Below are 23,966 nucleotides of genomic sequence, written 5' to 3'. Positions count from 1 at the left end.
ATACATCACACACACACACACACACAGCACACACAACACACACACACCACACACTACACCACTGCTGACACACACACACACACACCCACACCACACCACACACACACACACACACACACACACACACACCTACTCTATATATAGTACTATATATATATATAGTATATATATATCATATAATTTATAGAGTTTGTTTGTTTGTTTGTTGTTTTCTCTATATCGTTGTTGTTTGTGCACAGACGGCCGTGCGTGCGGTCTACTTGTCGCCATTCGTTTGCAGTCAAGAGATTTTCGGATAGCATAGGCGCCACTTCTACACGTGAGAGACTTATCAACTAATATTGAGCGCGAAAGGCTTGAGCAAAAAAACATTATAGACTTTGCGGCTAGAGAAATACATCTCGCGTTTCATTAACCATCATTTTATTTATTTGAAACGTTTTTTTGCAAGTGCCTGTAGTTGTCGGTAGTTCCTGGGAGCCGCTCGCCACAACAGAGCTCACTTAGCCACGCATCGAGAGGAGTTTATTACGTCATCGGACGATCCTTATTCGTGTGGGGATGAGGTTATGTCCGCCACGAATCTCATCGCCGCTGCCTATCTGATTAATTTGCGTAAAGAGCTTGATTATTTATTATGTCAGGCGCTCTTACGATTAGCGACGCGTTCACAGTCGCGTTCTGGTGCGAAGAATCGCTGCCGAAGCAGACATCCTGCTGATTCTCTCACCTGCGCGCATGCGCACAGACGGCAGCTTTATAAGCCAACAGCCTTCGCAGCAGTAGCAGTATTATGCCAGCAGTCATAGAAGCATGTCATATCACATTTACTTGGTTTCAGCATCGACAAATACAAGATTAGACTAGAACGCTAACAGCATAGAGTAGTATAGAATTCCCTAGGCCAGTAGTAACAGCAGTATTATATCAGCTATCGGTAATAGATAAAGGTCGTATATCCGTGCTACCTAGCGTACCAACAGGAGCTCGACTCTCTTGCGGAACAGGGCTCAGTATATAAGTCACCGCGATATATCGAACACGTCGATTAACCACGATCCTAACAGGAGACAGGCGACCAGAAGAAGAAGAAGAAAAAGAGAGAGACGGACCAGCCAAGCATTCGCTTTACGTGAGTTCTAACTCGCCCGTCCCGCAAAGAGAAGAGACAAGCAACTCTTACTATAGATATTACGCAGTCACGCTGGCCTAGTGAGATACTACAGCGGAGTGTCTGTAACTGTAACGTGTGTCACGGCTACACGGTGATACGCCTCAAGCAGCAACAGTGCCTCATTCTGCGGAAGCCATGCGAATGAAACTAATAGGACTACGCTGCTGCCTTCATTCCGGGCAGCGATTAATTGGATAAGGTTCAGCTATGCGGAACATTGCTTTTATCGGCGCTTCCAAATATCATCGCTAGATAACGGAGAGAAACTCCTCCAACACACTGCTAAGATAAGTATAATATCTAAGAGCTAATCGATGCCGGTTTATTAGCCCTGCTTAATCAATATATAGTATACTTATATCAGGAGTCTATCCAATTAGACTTGATCAATAGATCAATATATTAATCAATTATCTCTTGATCAATCATCTTTCAATATTCAAGATAGTATATCAGAGTATATCAATTCAAGATATATATCAAGCGATTTTAAATACATCAATGATATTTTCTTCAACATCTGCCTTTCGATCAACTATCGCATCAATAATTGATTTGATATACTGCATCACATACTATTCGATTACAGTAACTTTTTTCCTGACCCTCTATATATATATAGCCTATTACTATATATATATATAAATATACCTACTAATATATATATATATATATTATCAAGTAAACACACTCATCGGGACACCACTTAAAGAGATAAGATAAATTAGCAAAGATAGAAATAGTTGTCAACATTTCATCAGCTTTCCGTCAGACGTAATTTCAGTCTCTTTTGTCAGGCAACACCAACAGTCTGTTGTGACTGTGTGCTTTTTTGTCTTACTGTTCATCTTGACTTTGCACTACTACACTGTCTTCTAATCTCCCACCCTCTCTCATTGTTTAGCCTCCACTCTTTTTTCGTCATGATCAATTAGACTCTATAGATTGTATTATTGCTAGGGCCTAGCTATACGTGTCTGTTTTTAATGCTGCATACGCGTTATTCGTACCGGGTCACTGGACCTACCCGCATCGTACATGGTATTATATGAAACAGTAGGTACACTATTATTGTTCTTTACGATTTATACGCACGCGCACGATCCCCAATTAGAACATTCTGTCGCCGATTGGGACCGGCCGCCCGCGACAGGTTTGAAAAAAATCAACGCCGCTCTTGCATTAGTATTGCACAATAATGATATGACGTAAGGTTATTGAGGCCTCGGTTGGTCCCTACTCGCTGCGCTTACGACGCCAGCCCCGCATCTATAACGTTCATAAATACGAATCCTTGTAATCATTGTGCTGTGTCGATTGCTGCCCCGCTGGCGGTCTCTGTACACTCGATCTTTAGACGTCCTTTACAACACTGATGCGCGTCAACCTACCTTAGATCGCATTCTAGCCACACTCTTTATATAGGTGCTATCGTGTATTGCACGTACGCTCTCTCTGTTACCAATCTTAGGACCTTCCCGTGCGTGTATCACCGTTCTGTGCTCGTTGTATGTGCCTGCTCAGATCTCGGTGTCATACGGGCCCTAATCGACGTGCGGCGCCAGCTTCCCAGTTCTGTTCCGGGCTTACGTTTACATTTGTATTATCTATATTACCTTCTGTTTTCCTCTGTTGCCTGCTAGGCTCTACGTTTTATATGTGTGAGCCTTGATGTTACCGTTTCCTGTCTTCCTCATGTCCTGCTCGTGACCGAAAACTATAAGCAGCAAGTCAGTTCTATGCTGTCGATACGTGGCTAAAGATCTCTGTTTTTCTTTACGCCACTATCCGCGATACCTATCGATCTATTTGCGAAAGTAGACAACGCCTTCGTATTTGACTACCGCTGCACGAGTTTTCCTCTAGTGGTGCAAATTGTTTCCAGCACTAAATTTTGCATTGTTTTGTCTTGAATTTTTTTACGATGAAAGTAAGACTAATGGCCCACTATGATGTATCCTCAAGTTTCTCACCTTAATAATAATATAATAATATATCATAATAATTATATAATAATGGATAATATAACCCTATCAATAAGTGATTGCTTTTTTCAACTAGTCGTTTGATAATATGAATCACGACAATGTTGCTATGGGCTATTATGGTCACGAGTGTTTGCTTTGCTAATCGTGAACAGAAATAGCAAAATTAGCGAAATATAATGCAGCAGATTTAACAGTATAAATTAAGTGAACAGAATCACTGACATTTTGTGAAAAATGTATAAGAGAGGGATTTGGATAAACATTTTTTTCCGGTTTACTATTTACGGCTAGTCCTATTAATCACTTGTCAGCGATATACCCGATGTCATACCTGTAAGTCACACCTATTACCACTTACATTAATAGTGGACATGTCACTTATTCCTCTATGCAATTATATATTTCCTTGGCGGTTTTTTGCTGAATCGTATAGTATCTGATGTTTTTTATTTTTAGAGAAGATGTCCACAGCGGCTTCGAGGTGAGACTCATACAGGCTGCTGCCATAGCTCATACTGCAGCGTGATGTAATTTTGCCATACGTTTACTGTCGTCGCCCAATAGACACTCTGATGTATTAATTGTTACTAATACTATTTTATTATGCTCGTGATTACTCAGTGTCCTCTACTCTCTCTCCTCCTCCTGGCCAAAGGCGGTTCGGCCAGGAGGTTATTGTTTTCATCCGGCGTGTGTTTTGTTGTGTTTGTGCCGGTGTTAGCGCTACAGCCTAACTCGAAAATAGTTATCGGAACGGATTGTCATAAAATTTTCAGGATAAGGTCAGAAGAATCGCTCCGTGTCAACTAATTGGTGAGATTTTTGGTGGTTATCCGGATCAATTAATTAATAAAATTTCAGGATAGGTCAGAAATTGGGATAACTGTAGAATTGGATTACATTTTGAGTGGCGTTATCCGGATCCAGATTAATTTAATAAAGCAATTTTCACAGTGAGCGACAGAATTGAAGCTGCTTTGGCCTCGAGGATCCTCTGTGCTCTTTCGAGGCGTGCTCTGTTAGTTATATTATTTATTATCTATTATTATTAATTAGGTAGGTAGTTAGTGGAGTAAGTAGTTAGTAGTTCGATAGTAGCTAGTAGTAGTTTGTGAGTAGTAGTTAGTAGGCAGTCAAGCAGCACAGCAGCAAACAATATTATTATTATTATTATTATTATTATTTATTTATTATTATTATTATTATTGGTTATTAGAAGGCAATACCGCGTTATAGCAAACGGAAAATGTTTTAAGATGCGCTTGATTATGTCGTGTAGTCATTGCAACTAATGATCAATCTTAGCAAAGCAACTAATTAATCCTCCTTCAGCCACATGATGTCGTTATATTTTCCGCGTCCGTGCTACGCCGCTTGCCCGTACTCGGCTAGTGGTTAGGTGAATGATCCTGAGACGCTGAGGGTAATAGTTTTGTCCTTCCTTATGAATGTGATAAATCTTCACACACATACGTTATATATATATACTTATAAGGCATTAAAACCTGAGTGCTGAGTGTGAATGCTACTCGATATTCTGGACGCACGGTGTCTGAGTGCGTTGATGATTACTGAAATCATTTGTTCTTTTCAGAATGCCATTGGGCTGGGGGAGCGCATGGGCAATATCAAGTAAGTAAATTAATCACTATAAACACATTGTAAAAGTCTCACTCACCTCCTGCTGCTCAGTCTGCTCTGCTCACTCCTTCCGATCGATATTTGCCCGTCTCCTTCTAGTACTTCTCTCTCTCTTCTCTTTTTCTCCTTCCCTTTTCGCCGGCTTCTCTCTCTCTTCCTCTCTTTCATTCGTCACTTCTCTCTCCTCCTCTCTCACTTCTCTCGTCTTCGCTGCAAAATCCGGGGGCTTGCAAAACCCTGTGTTTGGTGCACTTCTTTACGCATCTACTAAGGAACGTATAGATACCACACTGGGTTAGCTATGATTTAGAAGGGACGATGAGCACCATCATGGACCGTCTCTTCTCGCTCCTCGAGGCCCACGCGCGCGCTCTCTCTCGCTCTCTCTCTCTCGCTTCTTTCTCTCTCCTCGTCCTCTCTCTCCTCTGCCCATCTGCACTCACTGCACTCACTTCTCGCTGCTCCGTCCTCTCTCTCTCTCCTCTCTCTTTCCTCTCTCTCTCTCTCGATCTCTCTGCTCTCCTTCGCTCACTAAGCAGTTTTCAGCTATCATGAGGAAATAATATAAATTGCTTTTGAAGAGTAAGATGTATCATCCTGTATAGCCGAAGAAGACGACTCCTCCTACATTCAGTCAGGCTCATAATTCTATAACTTTAGGGCTGTGTTCGAATCTATGCGTGTTAATTTGAGCGAATGGCTATGGACGGCAGCGCTGATATACGGGACGATAATAAAAGCAAGATATTCCGACATAGAAAAAATCGATACTTAATGACTTCCGCGTATGAATCGAGAAACACTACTGCCTATACCATTAATTCGCGATAAACGCAAGTGTCGACGGTGTTAAGCTACAATCAATTTGAACACCGTTACGTATTTACTTCTCAGAAGACTGCCTGTTACAGACCATGAACGGACCGAATGACGATACAAGAACGGGTGCATCATGCGAGGCATACTCACGTGTCTAACCTGAGTGCATGGAGACAGAGACTGGCGCCCGCACTGTGGCGTCGTATTGATCAGCAGGAGGTGATTGCAAGCGATCGTGTATGAATGATAAACGGGTAACACCTTCCGTTACATAACATGCTCATTCTCATTGAATTATTGGTCCTTTCCTTTCACCAACGGGAGTATAGCATGCAGTTACCCACTATACGGCAATCGCATACTAAGTGCATTAAAAAAGTATTTGGAAAAGGCGTTATATTCCTTTCTGTATACGCTCGTTGATCATATATACTGCCTTTGGCGGGCGACGTCGTTGACTCGCTCGGCCGCCCCGTGTTTCCAGACAGGGGAGGCCCAGACGGGAGACGATAGAGGGTGATGTTGCACGCCGTATGGACTACAGATCGATATCGAATTAGATGCGTTCGACGAGGATGACGTTTCGGCGGAGGGCAGGCTGTACGCGAAGAAAGTGAGAATGTCATAATGTATAGGACGGCGTGTCGCACGGAGGGTCACGAACAGCGGCCGTCCTCTCCAGCTGAGCATCTCACATAACTCATGCTGGTGTCATCAACGACATCGCATGTAAGTCCGCGTGTGTGGAGGAGCACGATGGATCGGGGCGGAGCGCGCCGGGGTCGGTGTAGTGGTGAGGAAGGAGATTAATTGAAGGCATCGTATGTGTGGAGGGAACGGCCGTCGTCGGGCGGAGTGGCGTGGCAGGGAGAGGGAGTAGGGCGGTGTGAGGTGGGTGATCGTAAGGAGGGAGCGGGGTCGGGTTCGGTTCAGGGAGGAGCTGGGCGGGCTGAGGTAGGGCGTAAGGAGGAGAAGGGCGGGTGGCCTAGGGAGGAGAGGGCAACTGGGGTGTAAGGAGGGGAGAAGGGTCGGGCTGGTAGGGAGGGAGCGGGGTCGGGGGGCAGGAGGTGAAAGGGTCAGTGGTAAGGGAGGGGAGCGGCGTCGGGGTGGGCAGGGAGAGAGAGGTGGGTCGGTAAGCGGGAGGTGGCTGTCGTTGGACAGAGACCGATGGCATGCGGAAGGGCCGAGAGCAGTGAGAGCGACGGGCCGAGGGTGGAAAGGGAGGGCGTTACGCAGAAGAAGAGTGTGTTTCTAGCAGGAAAGGTTATATTCGGAGAAGCTGAGTATTGGTAGAGCCCGCCGCGTCCAGCGTCTGTATTAGGAAGATGAGGGTCGGTTGTAGCCAGGGAAGACGTGTACTGGAAGAAGGCGCAGGAATAGTAGCCAGAAAAAGGCTTACGTATGGGTGGTCGGCAGTATGGCGAGGACGCGTGTGGATATTGGGGCCCCGGGCTCGGCGAGTGTGGCGAAAACATAATGTGTGGGTGCCCAGGGCTGTGTCATGGGTAATGGTGCTGTGGCCTATGGACCTACATCTCCCGCGCCTCCCACATTAGCGAGTTACCCAGTTGTAGTGCCGCTCTCCCTGAAGTAGGCGCGTCCTGCAGCACGAGGCGGGCGTGACGATTAGCCACTCGTCGCCTTTGGACGCCATACACCCTGTCTCCGCTCAACGCCTGACACTATAGCTCTAGAACATCATTAACCCCCTTCGCTCTCCACAGGCCTGTTATAGCGAAGAATATTCTAGAGCAACCTAGCCTGTACCCACTCCTCCTGCCCCCTGCTGCATCTCTTCTGCGCTCCTTAAGTCCTCATCTTAACATGCCCCTACGAGTCACCCGTGCACGTTCGGTCCTGCTACAGAATCCACTCCCACCACACTCATCCTTCGACTGCGTGCCTGTCCTCTATCGCAGTGAACGTTGTTGCAGCTCTTACTCGCACACCACGGCGACTCTCGTCACTCTCTCGATCGCCTCCTCTTAGACGCAAAGTAAGTTGGCACCAGCCAAATCGCTACGCCACTACTCTTGCTAGCTTCTATTGCAGGTTCTTAACACTGTTGTCACCTCTGACGACATCTCCCTTCCCCCATCTCCTCTCCCAGGCTTTGAGCGTCCACCGTGAACGAGGCGCATGCAAACTTTGTCGCTCTCCCTCCTCATTCTCCTCTATTGCCTCTCGCCATCTTTTCGTTCCCGGCCCAGCGGCTCTCCCCTTTCGCCTCGCACGGCTCTTTCCGGTACCGTTACGCTCCTTCACCCAGTATCTCTCAAAGGGGTCGCCTGATACAAAAAAGCGCAAAACCACTGTTCTACCTGCTACTTCCTAAGTACATGAGCATATCCCCACCGCTTCCCCGCGTTACCCGTGTGCCTATTGTTCTTCTCACGTATGCCTATTATAAACGTCTATTATATTTCTTTGTTTATATTGTCTTGCATTACTTGATTTATTGTCTAAATAATTATTTTTATTAATAGTTTCTAAATATCACATGTACTATATACCTATCTATAGTATAATCTCTATCTAGTTTCAATAGGGCCTCTCCCCCGCCATCCCTCTCGCCGCCTGCCCATTACTGCACTATCGATCTATACTACTTTACCACAGTTTTACATACCTATATACTTATTACCCCCGCTAATATTTTCTTCGGATAATTCCAATATTAGATCAGCTGCCCTATCCTATTATCTACTTTTTTTCCCACCCAGATCTCTCCACTCGCTTCTCTCCCCCGTCACTCACCGTCTTCGCTCACCTCGCGTCCTCCGCCCTCCTTCTCCCCTTCCCCCTCCACCTCTCTCCGCCATCCCTCACCCCTCTTCGCCCTACCGCCTCCGCTCGGCCCCGTTCGCTCATCCATACCACCGTACCTCATCCCAATATCCACCGACACCACACACCACTACCTACCCACCAATCCTACACCTACTACACCACGACACCCATCACCACATCACACACGATCACACCTCACACAACACACATAACCACCACCACCTACGACACCACACTACACCACACCAGCAGCACGACACACAGCACACACCACACCCCACACACACACACACACACACACACACCACCCACACACGTAGAACATCACATTCAGCATAGTCGGATTGTACCTTTTCCTGACCTGGTCTCCCGGCGCTTCTCCCCCAGTTGCGCACTCTGCGCTCTCTTACCCAGGCCAATCGGCCAGTCTCAATCCACCCCCTTATCTCGGGAACCTGTCTGTTCTGCACCACCCGGAAGCTTTCCCCATCCCCTCTACCCTTTGAAATTCCCCCGATTCCTTCTCACTCCTCACTTTTCCACTCCGTGCTTCGCATCTCACAACCCCATCCCCCTCCCTTTATCCTCATTCCAACCTCTCACTCGCGTCATCACGTATTATTACTGCGCGTACTTTCGTCAGATATCCGGCCTCATGGAGAAGCGAGTCGCTCATGCCCCTACCAACTATTCAGTTGACTCGAAGCACACGATGCTAACAAATGAGGTTACCTATCCGCGGCTGTAAGTCTTCAATGGATCAGCGTGACTAGTATGATCACGTCTGCGGTTACAACGTAAGCCATATAGTTTATATCAGGAGCGGTATAAGAAGGATTTTCCTTCTTTCTTACACGCTCTTGCGTTATCATGCAGTAGCGCGGGTGGAGCGGTTTCAACGCAGCGTCATGGCATCTGATTATTAAGTTAGCTGAGCTGCCTCGTGGGTCTTTCGTTGTTAATCTCTCTCTCCGATCTTTCCTCTTCAATTTCCTTCTTGCCGTCATCTTGAGAAGGATCTTCGTTCTCTCCCTTCTCTCTGCTCTCTTACAGATCCATCTCTTCTCGCTCCTCTCTCTCTCTCTCTCTCTCTCCTCCTCGTCTCTCTCTCTCTCTCTCATCTGCTTTGTCAGTCGCCGGGCGAGGCGTATCTCGTCTTTCTCTCTCTCTCTTCATACTCGTCTCTCTCTCTACTCTCTCTCTCTTTCCTTGTCTTTCCTCTTTCTCTCTCGTCTCTCTCTCCTCTCTTGGCGTTCTGCACTACGAGTCTCTTCTTTCGCTCGAGCGTACTCTTTGCGTTGTTCTCTCGGTTCTCTCTCGTCTCTCTCCTGCGTGGCTCCTCTCGTTATACATCTCCACGTCTCATGTCGTCTTCTCTCGTCTCTCCTCTTCGCTCCGAGGCGTGTCTCTTTCGAGCGTTTATACACATGCTCCCCCTCTCTCTTTCTGCTCTCTTGTGCTTCTCTCTGCTTGCTCTCTCTCGTCTCTCTCCTCTCTTTCTCTCTCTATCGTTGCGGCGGGTGGCGGCGCCGTTAACACTAGTTTCATCAGTCTGTCTTCTCTCTCTCGCGCCGCTCGTCGCTCGGTCTCCGTTGCTTCTCTCACTCCCCTCGCCCTCTGGCTTTTTCTCTCTCCGAACGGCAGTTAACACAGGTGTGGGTAGGTTTAACACAGAGTGGGTGGTGGTGAACCACAGGTGAGCGAGAGAACAGTTAGACAGATCAGCCTGTGGGGATGGGCGGTAATCCACTGACCCGTACTTCCGTAGTCGGGTAGATTGAAACGCGCCAAGGTGCAGGTGTGGGGTGTCATGAGGCGCTGGTGGAGCGGTTGGGGGGGTTAACACAGGGGGGTCGGTGTGGAGGCTGGGTTGTGGCAGTCGAACTGAAGTCCTAAAGCCACAAGGTGTGGATAAGCGGACTGTGGGTGAGCACATGGGTGAGTGGGGTGCGTGTTTGCTGGTTACACACCAGCGCGTGATCGGTGATGTTGTTATGCGGTAGAGGGCGGGTATGGTGTCAAACGTGGGTTGATGCTGAGAGGGATGATGGAGATGGTTGAGTGGATACGGTTAATTGGTCTCGGCTAGAAGTTGAGCCACCGAGGTGGTTGCAGGTGTCGGTGCGGTGGTTAGATGAGCGTCGGGTTTGATAGTAGAATTAGTGGGAATTAACACCAGCGTCCCCCCGCGTGAGCCGAAGGTTAACACAAGCCTAGCGCGATTGGAGGAGAGAGAGAGAGAGAGAGCGCGCTGTGAAACTTACTATGCTCGTTCCGACTGCGTAATTGCGCGTTGTGTCATTCATCAACTTCGTTCATCACACTCTATCTTATTATATATAATTATTATTATATGTATTATAACTAATCGCATCCGCAGCTGCGTGAGCGACGATGTACCGGGCATGATCGAGAGTTCGAGAGTGCGCACGCGCACGCGGCCTCTACGCAAGTACATCGCCATCAAAGCATTCAAGTTTCCCGGCCAGATTATGGTCAAGTTTACCTGCGTCGCCAACCTGTGTCTCCCGTCGCAGACGGCCTGCCCTCTGGTGAGTATAGATTTGCCAGCGACATTTTTGGCAATTTTTGGCGAAGTGGTAGCGGATACAGGTAAACTTGCAACATGTTCTGCTAGCATCCATGACAAATACGACATACGCATATACGCTGTCCTATGACACTATTTGTCATCGGAAGATTCTTCCTATGACAAATATTGGCGAGTCAACTTCGTTCCGTTTTACAGCTGAAATTCACTGATTGCGTTCATAATAGCGCTCCTAAACTCCTATGATGCGCACAGCACATACAACAATATTTGTCATAGGAAGAATCATCCTATGACAAATAGTGTCATAAGTCTCATAAGAGAGCGTATATGCGTATGTCGTATTTGTCATAGATGCTAGCAGAACAGGCTGAAACTTGGGAGGTCGTGCTTGCCTTCTCAGCCTTATTACGGACGTATCCCTGGTGTAAGATGACTGTAGCCCGGATGTAACCCTGGTTACGACCCGGATGTATCCCTGGTTACGACTGTGGTTACGACCCGGCTGTAAGATGGCTGTAGCCCGGATGTACCCCTGGTTATGACCCGGATGTATAATGGCTGTAGCCAGGATGTAACCCTGGTTATGACCCAGATATAATCTCAGATAATCTGGCTGTAGCCCGGATATATCCCTGGTATAATCTGGCTGTAGCCCGGATGTAGCTGCAATGAAGAACGCGCGTACCAGTCGGCGGTACCTCCGGCTTGACTACATACATACATACTTGATTCTCACTATAGGCAGCATATAGTCGGCGTGCGTACGTGGCACAGCTGTTACCGATAATAGCTTACCTGAGCATGCATTTCTTATTAGTCACCGCGTATAGGTGGCGAGTGAAGTGGGCGACGCGGCTAATGAGAAATATACGCGCGCATGCGCATATAGGGCTGCGTGCTGCGTGCTCCTGAAATTAAACCCCCACTCTATCACCTACCACTAACAGAGAGTAAGCCCAGCACTTTAATATGTGCTACGCTTCGTATAAATTATAATTTAATGAATGGAGTATAAATGAGTTTTTATTACTCGGAAGTCACTGATATATTCCCTCCTAGCTGCCAGCACACCCCCTACACACACGGATTTTCTCACATTCTCTACACACACCCTCCTTCTGTCATTCTACTTCAACACTTCTCTGTCTGTATTCATTAATATATATAGACATATCGAGTCATAGTTTATATTCTCCGCAGCAATGCACTGGCAGTGACACCAGAGAGCGGGTCAAGCGCGAAATGGAAGAGTTAAGAGGCACACAGGTGGCAGCACCGGCCGATAACGACACTGACCCACGGCCCATCGATCGTCAGCAGCTGGCAAATGCCATCCGCGTCATCGCTCCACAGCTGGGCGACGACGACGATCACGACGATGACGATGGTATACGCCAATCCGGTGAGTGTCACTCCTCCCTATCTTCTCTCCCCACACATCCTTCCTTTTATAAACATCGGCTTCAGAATTTTAATTAATAATTAATGTATTGGTAATTATACATTATGCCTTGGCACTTTACACTTTATACTTACTTACTAATACATTATACTTACTTACGGTATACTTTATTATACATTGGCAGCCTGCCAAATTCGGGTTGGTATGGAAGATTTTTATTCCAAAATGATGCCTGGGATATACGCCCCTCGTGGGATTTAGTCTACACGCATAGTCACCGTTAACATTAGCGATCTAGAATTACTCGTCCACGAATCAGTGCCTATCTACATAACACGAAGCTGCTTAGGCTCATCGGGTCTGTCCCCAGGGTACTATCGGAAGGTACCCCGGGTACGGTTCGATATATCGGAACGTACCCTGGTAGACCTGGTAACTATCTGATATGGTTAGGGTTAGGGTTAGAGAGTAGGCGTAGGCGACTCCCTACACTCGTTAGTGGAGTAGGCGAGGTACGGTCCGGCATATTAGATAGTACCAGGGTACCCTCCGATAGTACCCTGGGGGACATAGACCCTCTCAGCCATACTTGGGGCAGGTCCATTTCAATACTCACAGAGAGCTGCTCATAGAGAGCACGAGTCATTCTGTAATTAGTCATTCCGTCATTAATCATCAAGCAAAGGTCTTCACGACGCATTACAGATGATTGTTTATTCCCTCGAGGTGTCACGTGTTCTCACGTTTCCTATCAAATGCCATGGTGTCACTCGCATGCCGGCGGCAATCGCGACGGTGCTGCCCCCACGCGACGACCAACTTCTTTCTCTTTCTCGCTGCAGGTAAGCGCCCGGATCCGCCGACGTCGCGCGAGCGTCAGTTCTGCGTCAGCGTCGTCTGGCTGGCGGTCGGCGCGGCGACGGTGGGCGCCGTGCTTCTCATCCTCATCTGCGCGTGCGTCTGCGTGTTCGTACGCGCGCGCGCCACCAAGAAGAAACACCTGCAGCTGGAGGCGTCAGCGGGCGTCGTTAGAAGAAGCGTGACAGAGGGCAGCACCAGCGGCTTTCCGTGCATCGGTATGTTCAAGGTCAGCGAGCTTCACCCGGAGAACATCTATATGAAGAGTCGGCGCGGAGCAGACGCCGAGAGCCTCCGGGAACAGCCGAGCATGCATTTGCGAATCTGACGACACTGGCGGCTACCCATGCCATGTACACGCAAGTGGGCCTGACCCATAGAACTAGAATAGAGGGGAATAGAATAGGGGCCTCTATTCTAGTTCTATGGCTTGCCCACATCAGAGGCACTGTGATGTGCGTATGAGCACAGTGGCGCCGCCTTTACCATGTTGGCCGCTAGTGGAAATGATCATCAGATAGACGTCCCCTAGCGTGACCTCTGCTGCAGCGCCTATGATACATGATCACGTGTGAGTGCAATCGCATCATGTCTGAGACAAACACGAGCAGACGTAACCAGTGACGCCACCTGCATGCAGAAATGGAAACTTTACGAATACGAGTGAATTTAGAGCACGTATAAAGATAATATATATATATATATACATTATATCAATGTGCAAATAGACGTTATTTAATCTAAAACGCTTTCTCGGTGCAGGTAATTTAAGTTACATGTAGGGCAGCTGGCATTCAACCCAATGCATTTAATATTTGACCAGGGTGGAATTAAGTCTCGCATTCATCATTATGCATTGTGTACAAACAAAATATGGTGCTCAGAATATTTATCGAGGTGACTGATTAACAATATCATCGATTATATAATTATTTATACTTATTTATATATCTGCTTGATGGATGTCAGTGCGGGTGGGGGGAGGTATATAGTTTGTCTTTGTTTGTCAGAGGAATAGTGAGAAACCGTAACATGACCCAGATATCTGTCAGCCCAATAGATGCACTAGCGAGACAGGTCTGCCAACACAACTGAGACGTATGTATATGCTTGGATTTCCTCAATTATCAGTGATACGGATACGAAGGGAGGTTGAGAAACAGATGATCAATTCAGGCAAGGTTTATTACCAATACCAGAGCACGTATATCATATGATCAGGGGTTAATAACGACAAATTTCTCATTATTAACCCTTGATATGATATATACGTGCTCTGCCCATACAGTGCTCGCTACGCCACCTGGAAGGACAAGCCCAGCATATGCCAACCGATCGAAAGGTGGTCTTGGCAGTAACTATGGGGAGAGGGCGGCTTCATCCGCTTGTATACCAGCGGTGGCTGACATTGGTAAACCGTGCACGTGTTGTATAATACTCGAGGCACTATTGTTTCGCATGAATCCCCGGATAGGTACCGATACCAAATCAGTCACTTAGTCCCGCTGAAGGGGTCGTTGTCGTATCAGGTACTACATATATGTACCCGAGGTACATATATGTATACACAAAGTGTACCAGACTTGTACTACAGACGTGTACCCTAACCCTAACCCTAGACATACCTCATATAAGAATATAAACATAATACTAAACAACCTAAAACTACCTCGGGTACATATATGTAGTACCTGATACGACAACGACCCTTCGTGCCTTAGTCTCCGACGATGCACGTTTTTTCCCTTCGTCTTTTTCTACAAGTGTTCGTGTGAATAAAAGAAATGGATCTGAAACGAAACGACGACCAAGCAAAGCATTTCTTCTGTCCATCACGTTTATTATATGAACAAATTCGGCAATGCATTTCCATGGCAACGGCAAGAGCGAGCGGTGCCTTGCTGCGGAAGGCTTGCGCGCGCTAAAATGCGCTCGACAACATCGTTAGCAAAATAGCATTACAAAATTATAAACAAGCACCTATCTATAGCTTTTCCTCACCTTTACAAGCAGCCGCGTCGCCTATGTAACACATACAGTCACTGACGCAAACGGAATATGCAGACAATAACACGCAGTCGCCCTTCTGTAATAAAACACCCACATACTCAATGTATATATACCATATAACGGTTTTGAGACTCGAAAATTGACACTTGGTTTCGATACCGCGACTATACAATAGAGAGAGGAGAAGATGACTGGCTACGCAGCAGAATGATAATATCAAGAGCTATTACTACCTTATTAGGTATTATTAGCTCTTGATAATATACATATATTTATATATGCATCCTACCACGTTAAGCGAATCCCTATAGTTCCATAGAGAAGTATACATATAGCAAGAGCTCATAATAGATTCTCTATTTTTATGCTATTTTGAAACTCCGTCGGACAGAGTTTCGGCATACAGATACACATAGAGCGATGTGACTGAGAATGCTAACAGTAGGCCTGCGCTAATAGTTCCTGGAAAGAAAACACAATATTTGTTTGCTAAATACATAAGTAATGTAGATAACATATGAATTGAACAAATTTCACAATTTTGTCGGCTCTCACATGTGGCAGCAGGTGAAGCAGTGCATCCCCGGATAGAGAGCCGACGGCCAGGGCAACAAAGAACTGCAGCAGCTGGTTGTAGAAAGCCTTCTCAAGAATCGGTACGATGACAACACCAAGCAGTCCACAGCAGGAGATCACAATGACAGCTAGTGTTGCAAAGCCCCACACTGTAAACAACAACAATAACAGATCACAATTATGGTTGACCTCTTACAAGAAAAACAATAGGTCTGAAAAGACAGCTAGTGCTGCTACACCCTAAACATTACAATAACAACAACAACAACAAAATAATCACATTAAAAACATCCGCTTGATGAGTGTGTAGCAGGGAAAAAAATATAATTTATTTTTCGGGGGCTACTTTTCAAGCTCGCGTGCATGAAAATAGCACTCTAAAAATTGGTTTGCATTGAACTCTATGCAAATTTACGGGGGCTCTTTTTGGCATTTCGGGGGCTAAATCGCCCCGAGCCCCGTGTATTTTTTCCACTGGTGTGTAGACTACACAGAAATGTACACATGCCAATCCAGCGCCACCTGGCGGCCTGACTACAACAACAGCGAACCCATTGTGTCAATACGACAGCGCTTCTACTAAGGCCAAAACAAAATATAGGTGTGGTTACCGTTAAATGCCAAAAAAACGGGTAGGTAGGTAGGGAAAACATTTTATTTTATGTACGAACCATGTCCGAAGGATGTGCGTTGTGCCTTTTGAAGCAGGAAATGTCCAATTCATTTATTTTTTTTTTTTTTTACTTTAAAGAAAATTGACAATAAAATGTTTAGGGTCGCTGGGAATAAATAGGGTCGGTCGGGAATCATAACATAACACTGGAGTTCATCCGATGTAGTAACTCTCCAGTACGATTGAATGTCGACACATGATTGTCACAGTAGCTAGGGCCAAAATTCTCCTCCCCGGGCAGAGGCATCGCGCATGCCACCCGCTCCCCCCTACACCTCACCCTCCCGCCATTCAGTGGAAGGTTGGGGGAGGAGAAACTCCTCTTCACGTTAACACTGTTGGCTGATGTTAGCCAAAATTAGATGACCAGCCATTTGCCTGGTCGCAGGTTTGCCTGGCCATGAAGAAAAAGTTTTCTCGCAGCACATCACTGCACTGCGGACGCTTCCGGACGCTGCCCTTATATATACCTGCCTACATAAGCGCACCTTGTTTTTTCGGAAAGCCAATGAGATCTAGATAGCAAACGTGACTGCTCGTTCGCTACAATTTCCTAGCGGCATTTAATTAGGATTAGTGCTACAGGCCGACTAACGACGGTGGGCATACTGAACTACCAAGTAAAAACACCGGTGTGCATACCCTCTGTAGGGAACAAGCAGGACCGCTACATAACAGTCACGCCCTGCTCCCTACGATGACGATACACGAAAGAAACGTGTGAAAGAAACTTCGACACGAAAACTGCCATTAAATATGATACCACCACTATAGCTATACCTGATAACAGAAACAATTACGAACAAAATAAATATAAATAATGACATAATAACATCGCTCCTCCCCGCTCCCTGCACTCACGACCACAACCACCGGCTTAGTATAATATCGCCACGAAATAAAGTAAAGGCACGTTCCAGCGATGCTCTATAATAGCACTGAAAATGTCAAGGTGATCTCTGCAACGAGTGAAACAAGACGTACCACCGCTGGGGTTGTTGTATGGCATACTGGCTGTACTAGAGCATGATACAGTAACACTCTGCGTTACATAAGTAATACGTTCCAAAAAAAAAACGGTCATAACGAGAAAATGTTTTTCCCCCGTCGAGTTCCATTACATAATTGGAGGCGAGTTCCTACGCAAAAATCCTTCAGCTAAAAACTCACTAGAAGAGCAATTACTAACGCAAGTCAACATTTTATAATGCATAAATTGATTATTCGATCGCATATATGGAATATATTCCATATATTCGTATGTATGGAACACGCTATCATTTTGATGCTAGGAGAGAAAGAGACTCCAGAATAAGAATAAATGGGAGTGAGAGCAAGGAACGCCATTACTAGCTGGCTATCATTCAGTATCACTATTACTGTCAGGGTAAAATATTTCAGGCTCTGACCGGGATGCCAAAATTGATCTAAAGTTGATTGTTTGTTTGCTCGGTTGATGGCCCTTCCCATTGTATAGGTCACTGTAGCTGTAGCAGTTGAGGACGCTGCTGTGAACTAGCTGCCATTGAAATCATATTGGACACAAGGGAGAATGATAGCGTGAACACATACATATCAACGATGATGACCCGCAAGACCTGTTGGCAGCTGCTTATTCAATACAATTTAATTATGGCAATTTGGCACACCATTTTTTGCACAAGATACCTGCTCAATCACGTGAAAAATCTTGTAAGAGCAAATTTACGCTTTATATCCTGAATTAAATGGTTATAATTTACAAATTAAGTATGGAAGAATTTTTGTATCGCAGGGTATTACTGTATAGGCAAATTATTCTGATACTACAGCATGCTATAGGTAAACAAATAGTTACACAGCAGCATGATATAGGTAAACAAATGGTTATACTACAGCATGCTATAGGTAAACAAATAGTTACTCAATTCATTTATTTTTTTATTTTTTTTACTTTAAAGAAAATTGACAATAAAATGTTTAGGGTCGCTGGGAATAAATAGGGTCGGTCGGGAAACGGTAACCACACCTATATTTTGTTTTGGCCTAACGACGGTTGCACGTCCTGTACGCACCTTGATGCCGGGGCGTAACCTGCTCCACAGACACTCCGTGACGATGATCGAGACGCGTCACCACCTCTCTGTCTTCCACGACGTGCTGGTGCCGGTCACCGGCGCAGTGAGCGACAGCCAGTTGGTAGACGAGGGCGGGGCAGACGTGCAGGAAGTCGTGTTCCGTCATCGTCACACGCTCCGCTGTCCCCCCGAATGTTGACGCGATCACCGCGGCCGCTGACGAACACTGCCGAGCACGTCACGAACAACACAGGGTTATGTGACAATGAACAACACTGCTGAACAACAGTAAGAACACCATGATCATGCGTGTCACAACGCATTCTTTTCACTACAAACAGCACGGATTTCACTACTGCAAATTTATAAGATGCACTGCAACATGGACAACGTTACGAATAACATATCAGAGGTAGAAATTGACTTTTGAACACGTCCAATGGACTTCCTGCCCTCAAAAAGATGGAGTCCGCAGCAAAATAAGTCCGCAGTCTGAGGTTCAAAGTTAAAGATATTAAAACAATTACGCATGTGCTTATTTTTAAGATTCATGCGGTTGCACGTCTGGCAAATTTTTTTTGGACATTAGCTGAAAAAATACGGTAATTCCACGAGGCCATGCTCTGGAACCAGGGGAAAAATTAAAATTAATTTTTCGGGGGCTACTTTTCAAGCTCGCGTGCATGAAAATAGCACTCTAAAATTTTGTTTGCATTAAGCTCTATGCAAATTTACGGGGGCTCTTTTTGGCATTTCGGGGGCTAAATCGCCCTGAGCCCCCGTGTATTTTTTTTCACTGTCTGGAACGAACTAGTTAGTAATACTAATAGTATGGCAGAATTTTCAGGGAGTCACACGGACTCCTGCATATATGTCAAATCAGGGAGTCCGACAATAAATCAGGGAGTATTTGACTCCGGACTACCGTTAATTTCGCACCCTGACATATAAAACACATTGCTAGTATTCAAATACACTACATCTTTAAGAACCACGTAAGTCACCGACTTAATACCTGACTGGCCGGCGTTGCATTCTCGATGTGTGTGTTGAACACACCATGTGTGTGATTGTGAACGCTAGCTGTCTCTCTTCGCACAACATGATGCTGCTTAGTTGTTGTCGGGTTGCCACCGCCAACCGTCCCACTCTGGGAGGCTGTTGCCGTCGGCAACGCACCGGGCGTGGCTTCGTCGAGGCCGAGGCTCCGGAACAGCGTCAAGAAACCATTATATGCCAACAGGTGGTGTTGTTCATCGCCGAACTTGGCAAATATCTGCTGAACGTAGAAACTTTCTTCGTGGCATCCCCTACATGTCTCGTTAGTACTACGTATCCTTTGCTGAAGCCAATCTGAGATCTCCGTAAAATCGCTGCTGTTGCCGACCAAACGGTCGTACTCATCCTCGTGTGCTTCCACGCCATTGGCTCTCGACGTTGCCAAGCAACAGACAATGCAGAATACACACAGGTGAATGCACGTTTTACTTGATGGACAATGCCTCTGGAAATAAAATGATTTTTGCATATCGTACACAAAATATAATATCATCATTCAGTGACATTGTCAGCAACATTATAAAGTTTTAAGGTTAATGTTAATGCTAAGGTAGCACTTTCTACTAATTATGCATTATAGCTATGAGCCAACTTACAATTACAGGAACTTCATCATTTTTTTGTCACAAGGATGCTGATTGGATGAGAATCGATCACACGGGCGGGGAACTAACGCTGCCACAGCCGGGATTTAATGCGCATCTAACGACATAATAGCCCGGAGTGGCCGGGAAATTAACAAGATGTTTTACCAGCGGGGCCATTTAGCCGTGATTTAACAATGAACAGCTCGCACCGGAAGTGTGGGACTCGGCGTTACAAAGTCTGCAGTAGTTTACCGATTGATACGTTTACTTGAAAAAAGTGTCACGTACATGACAGAAATTCACATAAATAAATACTTGGACTTTACAAACCAGAATTTAGTTGTTTGAAGTCGAGAAATGGTCCACGGTTATAGGGGCTTTTAACAGACTATAGGCCCTACCTGCCCCTTACGGGCAGGGAAATTGCTGTTTTTAACACATGTAATTAAGGAAGTGTTAAATTCCCCGCCTTTTCCCGGGGGTCGGGGAGGGGGCCGGGATTTCAATTGACTGGTGCATAAGTGATAAGAGTTTATAAGCTATAGTATATCATTTGGTAAAAACAACAAATTAACATATATAAACCTAAGGCCAAAACAAAATATATGTGTGGTTACCGTTACATGCCGGAAACAAAATAGGGTAGGTAGGTAGGGAAAACATTTTATTTTCTTGAAATATTTTATTTACGAACCATGTCCGAAGGATGTGCGTTGTGTCTTTTGAAGCAGGAACTGTCCAATTCCTATTTTTATTTTTTTTATTTTTTTTTTACTTTAAAGAAAAAAAATTGCCAATAAAATGTTTAGGGTCGCTGGTAACAAATAGGGTCGGTCGGGAAACCGTAACCACACATATATTTTGTTTTGGCCTAAACATAAAAACCAAGTATATGTTGTAATTAGCACACAGACTGACCACAGAATGCCACTAGGGACAGCGCGTCTCCCAAGTCCGACTCAGGGGAGAGATAGTGATCCGCTAGATGGCGCATTATTAATTAACAATTAATAAAATCAGTTAACCCTAACCCTAACCCTAATCCTAACCCTAACCCTATCCCTAATTCAAAAAAATAATAATAATAATTTGGCGCCTTTCGGACTTGGGAGACGCGCTGCCCCTAGTCGCAGCCCTGACCACAGGCACAGGCCCTTGGAGGCTCAAGTTTCAAGTCTACAACTCACCGATGGCCAGCCCGTCGGTGAGGTTGTGCATGCCATCTCCCATGATGACCATCCACGCGATCGAGGACACCGAGTGCGGCCCCTCGTCGTCGTGATCGAGGTGGTGCGGGCCGTGGCTGTGCCCGTAGCTGTGGCCGTGGCTGTGTCCGCTCGTGTGACCGCGCCCGTAGCCGTGGCTGTGACCCTCCGACGCCTGCTTGTCTTTGTGGCCGTGACCGTGCCCGTGGCTGTGGCTGCAATGTGGCACGTGCACAGACGAGTGAATGCGTGATAAACGCGTTGACAGAGAGCGATCTGCTTTCAGGCAGTTAAGATTCCGATTGAATAACTTAAATGCATGCACGACTCGAGTGCCTGCACAGGTTAGATAAAACACATATATATAACATAAAGTGATGACACAAAGCTTAATGTAATACAATATGTGACAGCACATGACAAGTGATATATATATATAATATATACCTACATATCTACACATGTCTAAGGAGCATGTTATCATGCTGCTTGATTTACACCTATTTTCTATCGTTTCTCACCCATTAGTTTTTAAGCTTGTGACGTCGCTGCCATGCTCCGTCTTCCCCGAGCTCGGTGGTAGGAACGCCGTGTTGACATCGTCTACGCGCTCGGTGGCGCCCCCACCGTCATTCAGCGTAGGCTTCTCTCCCAGATGCTTTAGTTCATGCGACCGCAGATCTAAAGAGAAACGACTGTGCTTTAGCATCGACGCACTAGTTGACTCAACGTGACACTCCACACGACGTGTCACTACATACAGTTACGTGGCACAGTAACACAACACAACATAAAAATAATTAATGTGACATGACAGTAACATGCCGCTATACAACACAACATGAAATTAAGCAACGTGAAATGAGAGTAACATGCCGTGATGCAACACAACATAAAATTAAGCAACAAGAAGTAACATGCCGCAACACAACACAACATAAAATTAAGTAATGTGACATGACAGTAACATGCCGCGACACAACACAACATAAAATTAAGCAACGTGACATGACAGTAACATGCCGCGATGCAACACAACATGAAATTAAGCAACGTGAAATGACAGTAACATGCCGCGACGCAACACAACATAAAACTAAGCAACGTGACATGACAGTAACAGGATACGACACAGCACAACATGATGCGTGACTACGCGAGGTGACACGACCAGCTTTACAGATTTTACTCATTGGCTTCACGTACTTTCACACTCGTGCAGGATGGAGAGGTTGTCAGCAGAGCCCGACTGGTTATGATTGCATAGCTTCGAGCCAACGGCAGCGTCCGCACTCTCGTCTCGGCCACAGGCGCCCTCTTCTGGGAGGTCTTTCAACTTCTGTAACAGCATGCGGCACCTCCAAATAAATTCTAGTTTTTTCGACAAGCATGGATGCAAGTAGTGGTCCCTAGGACAATTACCACTCGGACAACTGCCACCAGGACAACTACCCCCCTAGGACAACTACCACCCGGACAACTACCACCCTAGGACAATTACCACTCGGACAACTGCCACCAGGACAACTACCCCCCTAGGACAATTACCCCCCTAGGACAATTACCACCCAGACAACTACCACCCGGACAACTACCCCCCTAGGACAATTACCCCCCTAGGACAATTACCACCCGGACAACTGCCACCAGGACAACTACCTATTAGTCCTAACATTAAAATGAACTTTACTATGGTTGTTACGTTGTTGTTACAGCATGTAGTGGTGAGGGTTGTTACGTTGTTGCTACAGCGTGTAGTGGTGAGGGTTGTTACGTTGTTGTTACAGCATGTAGTCCGCGATGTTGGTTTGTGCGTTACCGCCGCAGTGCACCAATCAGGGAATTGTTGTGTTTGTGCTTACAGGCTTGTATTTTTGCATTCCAGCATGGGTGCCATACTGCACGGGGGTTGTTGCGGATTGGGCGGGGGCATCCCGATGCATGGGCACAGCCACGGCGGCGGCGGGGGTGGACGCGGTCACAGCCATGGAGGCGACAGCAACATCAACGTCCGCGCTGCGTTCATACATGTGGTGGGAGACTTTGTGCAAAGCATTGGTGTTCTTATCGCTGCCTACGTCATTCATTACAAGGTAGGTACATTCACAGCATGCTCATAGCAGCACATCTTTGTCACTGATTAGCAGATAAACACTTCTTAGTTTACAATTTTCAAGTTCTAGTTAGTTATTTATTACCCGATACTGATAGTGATACTGTGTCGATTAATTTTAATCTCATTTTAAATCATACATAATGTCTAATGATGATTGATTTGATACAGTTCAATGAAACTACACATGCATTTTCGGTGACAGCGTGAACTGTGAGATGGCAATCCGGGTGTCATATTACTAGAATATACATAAAATGGTTCAACTTACACATTTCTAACACATGTTATGTACTTCTGATGTGTTCCAAGCTATATGCGGAAAGTACACACTTATCAAAACATAATCATAACAAACACACGTGATCTTACCTTGCTAAAACGCCGGTTGGTCCAAGAAGGAAGCGGGCCGTGTGCAGCACAATGAGCAGCCATATTGATAGTGACCCCGAGAGCAAGA

At 45.9% G+C, this 23,966-nt stretch overlaps 1 protein-coding gene across 1 annotated transcript; it reads right to left on the bottom strand.

Annotated features, from left to right (window-relative positions):
- Positions 1 to 13,300: 13,300 nt before the first annotated feature.
- LOC106807315 (zinc transporter foi-like) lies at positions 13,301 to 23,945 on the bottom strand. The gene is made up of 5 exons (XM_014809625.1): positions 23,879 to 23,945; positions 19,558 to 20,046; positions 18,540 to 18,768; positions 15,792 to 15,961; positions 13,301 to 13,518 (listed from the first exon to the last, which is right to left on the bottom strand). The coding sequence occupies exons 1-5, from the start codon at positions 23,939 to 23,941 to the stop codon at positions 13,384 to 13,386; spliced, it is 1,086 nt and encodes a 361-aa protein (XP_014665111.1). The 5' UTR covers positions 23,942 to 23,945; the 3' UTR covers positions 13,301 to 13,383.
- Between the last annotated feature and the right edge of the window lie 21 nt (positions 23,946 to 23,966).

The sequence above is a fragment of the Priapulus caudatus genome, unplaced genomic scaffold (assembly GCF_000485595.1).
Source record: "Priapulus caudatus unplaced genomic scaffold, Priapulus_caudatus-5.0.1 Scaffold207, whole genome shotgun sequence".
Lineage (NCBI taxonomy): Eukaryota > Metazoa > Priapulida > Priapulimorpha > Priapulimorphida > Priapulidae > Priapulus > Priapulus caudatus.
Note: the sequence above shows the minus strand (reverse complement) of the source record. Positions and strands in the feature narration are given on the sequence as shown.